Source organism: Caretta caretta, chromosome 10, assembly GCF_965140235.1.
Source record: "Caretta caretta isolate rCarCar2 chromosome 10, rCarCar1.hap1, whole genome shotgun sequence".
Classification (NCBI taxonomy): Eukaryota; Metazoa; Chordata; order Testudines; family Cheloniidae; genus Caretta; species Caretta caretta.
Window position 1 is genome coordinate 17340852 of NC_134215.1, and position 6000 is coordinate 17346851.

Below are 6000 nucleotides of genomic sequence, written 5' to 3' on the forward strand. Positions count from 1 at the left end.
AACAGACTGACTCCCTGTTTGCTGTGTGCAAATAAAATATAAATTAGCATTTTTTCAGATGGTGTTTAAGGCTGACATTCGTTTTTGTTTCTTGGCACTGAGACATACACATTTATATCCTCTTAAGAACTGAATGCTCTGAGAGATGCTGAAAATTCTCCCTGAGTGCAAACCCCAAGGACAGCTTAAGAGGGTGGTTTATCTCACTTTGAAAACCTTCAGGCTCTGAGACCCTGCTGCTTTAGCTATCATTGATTACCTCATCAGAGGGCAGACAGGCTCAAGATTTTTTGGAGAACATGTATCTTCTCTGAAGGAGTCAAAACAACTGTTTTGTTCAAGAAACTTAAAAAGCCATGAGCACTTTTAAGGAAACATCACATAAGGCAGCTGTATATTTTCTTGTCATATTCAAACTATTTTAATGCATGGACAAAATGAATACCTGGTGGAAGTCAACTGAAATCACAAGGGAATGGAGGAATTTTGCACACAGTATTTTGAATTCAAACAGGGCAGATCCTCCTTTGGGATAAATCAGCATAGTCTCATTTATTTCAGTGCAGGTAGATCAGTTTACATTGCCTGAGGATGTTTAAAGTTGCTGAGATCACAAGTGGACACTTTTGTGTTACGCAGATACAACCTTACACTACATTATGGCTAAACACAATTACAATCTTCCTTAAGCTCCCACACAGCAAGTTTTGAAAAATCCTCTAAAACGGTGCTGTATTCAGCGATTGTTGGAGAATTCTAAAGCTCTCAGTGTGAAATGATCTTTCTTCCAAACTCCTTAAACAAACATTCAGCATTGCCATTCTGTCTCAACACATGAAGTATTCTCCACAGCCATTAAGTATAGGTAAATTTACTTTAGTTCATCTTCCTCTTGTTCTAGTTTAATCATCCTAGGTGGAGGATTTCAAAGCCATCTAACAGCTTTCAATGTCCAATTCCAATTAAAATGTTTTAGGCAGCTTTGAAAAGCTCACCCATACTCTGTATGGTCTCTATTCTGTAAAAAAATGTATGCATCTGCTTAATTATATGCATGAGACATCAATAGTTAGTTGGCAGGATCCAGGCCTAGTATAATAAGTTAAGGTACTTTGTGTGCTTTGTGCAGGATTCTCTCCTTTCTTCTCACAGGTATTTATATCTATCTATCTCCTTCCCCACTCTGGATATCCAATTAACTTTAGAATTTGTTGAGTCTCCTCCATGGCTTTTTAAACTAAATGCAAGAGTCCAGAGTCTGATAAGCCTGCATAACTCAGAAATCCCTGTGTGCTGTGGTCCGATTTCAGGCATTTTATGCATAGAATAATTCTTTACCCTTCTATTCTTTTCAGGTTGTGGTATATGATGGGGAATACACCCTTGAGGCTTTTGCTGAATTCTTAGAAAAACAAAGCAAGCCAAAAGTAGAAGCAGCAGAAAAGGTAAAGGATTTGACCTTCCACTCAGCCACACCCGGGTTTACAACACATGATCCTTCTTTTCTTGACGCTAATGTTACAGGTCTCTGAGCCAAGAAGCTCGCGTAGCCACCTACTGGGCAGCAGGAAGCAATTGCTATCTGGGCAAGAGAGAACTGAACTTTGACTGGGTTTTGATTTTACAAATCAAAGCCTCAGCCGAAGTTGGTTGGGATGAAAATTGGAAAGGTTCACATCTAGCTCCCATTTTATCCACTTCCTTTAAGTTCAGAGGGGCTTCTCTCCTTTCTAAGCACTGTGGCAGAAGTAACTGCAATGTTTTCCTTTCCTTTTTGTGATCCGGATTGGACTATAGCCTGGAACACCAACCACAAGTTTTGGTGCCCTTAACTCAACCTGTCTCCAGGAGGCTGGGCTTCATCTGCTGCTGAGCACACGATGTATGCACGAGATGCTCCATATTGACTCAGTTGCATATTTACACGTATTTCATTATGAAAGAGTTAATGACAAATAATATAGTTTAACAACCTGAGACTCAAGATACATGTAGAAAACACAGAAAAGGAAGGATAGAGTCCTCACACCTAACTTCTGCTGAGAAAGGATATGCAAGGACAACTTGGCGCATAGTCTGCCTTTCACTGGAATCCAGGGCCTATGCTGCCAAAAGGAGTGAGAAGGAAGGTGCCCAGGATGCACTGAGGATGCCACTGAAATTGCCCAGTAAAGGTACAGGGAAGCAATGAGATGGTGGATGGAGACATACTGAGGAATGTGATTCACCCTTCAATCAGGGCTTAGAGATGGTTCAATGACTAAGCAGCTAGTTTTGGGAAGCAGAGCTTCTTCTCCTGCTGTACATATGAAGGGGCTGCAGCTGTGGTGAAGGTTCTCCAGTCATGTGTTTGAAGGAGGGGTAGGAGTCACATTCACTCACTTTCCTCTGTGCTTACTATAGTGCTATGTGCACTCTGCTATTTCTCTCTTGGTGCCTTATTCCACTTTAAAGTATAAGGGCTGCAGGGTAATTCTACAGCCAGTCTGAAACCCGATCCAAGATGTGCTTTGCACTGCTCGAGGGAGAACATTTGGCATTAGCCCACCTGCTTATATTTGCTGTCCTTATCGAATGACACCCAAAGTTGTCCAGCACAGTACTGCAGGAGACACTGGGGTTTTTTGCACAGTGCACTGCTTGAAGTGCAAATCCCCTGTTGGACGAATACTTTTTGTTCCATTACTGGGGAAGATACAAATAGCAAACTCAAAGGGCAGCTCTTCTGAGGTTGCACTAGAAAAGACAAAGCATTATCTCTACAGGATTTTTAGATCTGCCCATGCATTACATAGTGCGAGTGACTGGTTTTTCAAGAGTTTATCAGAATTTCACACAAACGGCATCTCATCTAAGCTTTGCCCAGGGGCTGAGGTGTGGGTGTGAGATCGCATTTTTTGGTAACAGCAGCACTAGCTCTGATCTCATTAAGATGTAAAAGAGAAATCTAAAGTTCTTATAATATTTTTAAAACTCATTTTACGGAGAACAAATCCTCACTAAAGCGATTCTTTTATCATGAGAGGCTATAACACAGAACTTCATTGGTGTATTTTATTTTTTAAAGACTCCTTCTGGAGAAAGCAAAGAGGATCTCACTGAGGAACAGACGGTCATAAAACAGAAAGAAGAACTTTAACTCCACAGTGAAGGGGAAAGATTCCATAGGAGGATATCCTGAAGATGAGGATGCTCCACACTATGAGAACTTTGATCGCATCATGAGAATATAAGGATGCATCAAAAAAACAAAAGAAAATAAATAGAGATTATAATATCACTGTCTGGCTGTGCATCACTGTGCATTACTCTTTGGAATGTGACTTTATTGGTGTTTTCCCCTAACCTGGAATCAATGTCTCAGTTCTAAAAGTAATCTTCCATTTTGCCTTAAATGTTTTTATTGTCAGGGTGCACCCTCCACTCCTGTCTTTTCCAGTGCACACAGCCTGCCCAGAGACACTCTGATTGGGAGCACCATGTGTAGTTTATTTACGTTTCCCCTGTCACCTTTACAGTGATGCACAGTACCTTATCTACAACAGCACATAATCCTCAGCCCCTTAGATCAAGGATAGGAGAGGTGGGAGATCTCTCCTGGGACTAACTGAGAGTTTGTCTCTCTCATCCCCTCTTCCCCAGGCACTTCTTTCCTGTGCCTTTTCTAATTTCTGGGTGAATGAGTTAATTAGTAAATAGTGTCACAAGAGAAAGGATTAAGGCCCTACAGAAAACAGGACAAAGTTCAATCAGCATCCTAGCCTTTGTGAATGAAACCTGCGGAATGCACATTCACAGTAGTTCCCTGTTGCACCAATGCAACCCTCATGTCTTCAAGAGAAGGGGGAATTCATGCCATGGGAATGGAGCCAAAATTAGAACAAATACCTGGATTATTTTAAAAATAAGCATGTGCAGCTAAAGATTGAGGACCAGATTTTTAAAGTCCATAGGGGTTAGGCACTTTTGAAATTTCCATTAGGTAGCTGTGTACACCCTTAGGCATCTAGAGACCTCTACAGATTTGACCCTGTGCCCTGAATGAGAACAAATATTTGTGGGATTTTGGCATTTTTGCTTCCTGCCCTGACTGGAAGCAGGAAATGTAGAGGAGCACAGCAGTTAAAAATAAATCAGCCGGGGTTCAAAAACATGAAATGCACTTTCTTGTACATCTACAAAGGTTCAGGGATGATTCCAGTTTTGGTCAAGAAGTTGGTTATTTCTTATTTTAGCCAAACACAATCACCTGTTCCTAACTCTAAGGCTGAATCTGATTGCTGTGTTCTACTGAAATACGAAGATTTGCCTAAAGAGTTAGCCAAAGTTCACACACAGACAGTACAACACAGAGGTGGTTTAAAGCAACAACTATGATTTTAAAGGATAATTATTTGCTCACTTGTATGCTCAAAGAAATAAACCTATTAACTCCTGTGAAATGTGTTCTTTTAAAATGTGGTTCAAACAACTTTCAACCTGACATTTTATACAACCATTTACCTATTGAATGGGAAAGGAATTGGACATTCAGAAAAAAGTTTCCTTTCTTCATGAAAACTGAGCTCTGTACTTGATTTCTCAGCTCTCCAAATAAAGCTAGTGGCCCTTATTGCTGGAAACTCTTAAAGCATATGGATGGTGGATTAAAGAACCCAGATCCAGCCTGCTCCTTTGCAGCCCAGACCTAAAATCAAACCATTGGTATTTACTGCCAAGCACTGCCTAACTCTCCTAATATGTTTTAAGATATTGGCAGGATATTTGCCTCGTTTTTCCATCCCAGTGCCTATGTTTTCTGTCCCATTGACTGTCTTGTCTATTTAGATTGTAAATTCTTTGGGACAGGGCCAATCTCTAGGTGCACGTACAGTGTCTAGCACAAAGGGGCTCTCATCTAGATTGGAGATTCTGAACACTCAATAATAAAATATATTTATTACAAACAGAGAACCTATCATTTGAGGTTCTGAGAGAATAGATTCAAACAGAAGAATGAGCAGATAAGATTGTTTGATTGCCTCATACCGAGAGGGGAAAAAAACCCAGGCAGACAATTCATAATACTTGCAACAAGATGAAATTTGAATGGCACTACGTGCAGATACTGTACCATATAAATCTACCAAATCCAGAAGCTATAATGGTTTAATTGTTTTCCCCAAAGAAAAATGAAAGACATGCCCCCTATAGCAATACTCTTTATTGGAAGATGGGATTATCATTCAAGATAAAATAAAAATTAATTTTTACTGCTCCTTCCCACTGGATATGAAATTCAGTCTTGAAACAGTCATCGAGCCCATTATAAAGGTATGGGATTAATGAAAAAATGATTCATCTCGATAAATGACATGTTAGTGCCTATTAGAAGCTAATATCTTGGGTGCCAAGGCAAGGGTCCAAGTCCAGGCTCCCACTCTGTACCCTCTGCACTGCTCTGGTGACACAAAGGGGGTGGAAAGCTTCTTTAAATAGCCAGCTGAGGATTCCTTGCCTGGGGAAACGTCTGCTAGTGAAAAGCCACCCTAAATAATGCTGCATCACCTGCTCCTGCCCTTCCCCTCTCCTGGTGGAAGGGTGTTGCAGCAGTGGGAGCGGGTGTGGCCAGAATGCACTACCATTCAGGAATTCAGGACCAGCAAAACAGTCCAGGAGGCCACTTCAGCTGAGCCCTGTAGCTGCTCTAACTTGTGCCTGGGGCCAAACTGGCTGCTGGTAATCGGGTGACCAGATAGAAAGTGTGAAAAATCGGGATGGGGGTTTGGGGTAATAGGCACCCATATAAGAAAAAAGCCCCAAATATTGGGACTGTTCCTATAAAATCGGGACATCTGGTCACCCTAGCTGGTAGCCCCTTGATTGGCAACTCTAAGTTCTATGGCAGTACAAAACAAGAATTGATTGAGCTTGCATAGTGAAACTCCAAGCTTTACTTAGCGCTAAAAGAAAGATTACACATTATGAGTTTGAATAATAAAATGCACATCTGTAAATTGT

General features: G+C 41.0%; 1 protein-coding gene across 1 annotated transcript in view; it reads left to right on the plus strand.

The window, feature by feature from the left end:
• Positions 1-3530, plus strand: part of PDILT (protein disulfide isomerase like, testis expressed) — a 41266-nt gene extending 37736 nt beyond the window's left edge. The window contains exons 10-11 of the mRNA XM_075133317.1: positions 1356-1445; positions 3068-3530. Of these exons, the coding sequence (XP_074989418.1) occupies positions 1356-1445; positions 3068-3139 (162 nt within the window). The 3' untranslated portion in view covers positions 3140-3530. The remainder of the gene's footprint in view (positions 1-1355; positions 1446-3067) is intronic.
• The last annotated feature ends 2470 nt before the right edge of the window (positions 3531-6000 follow it).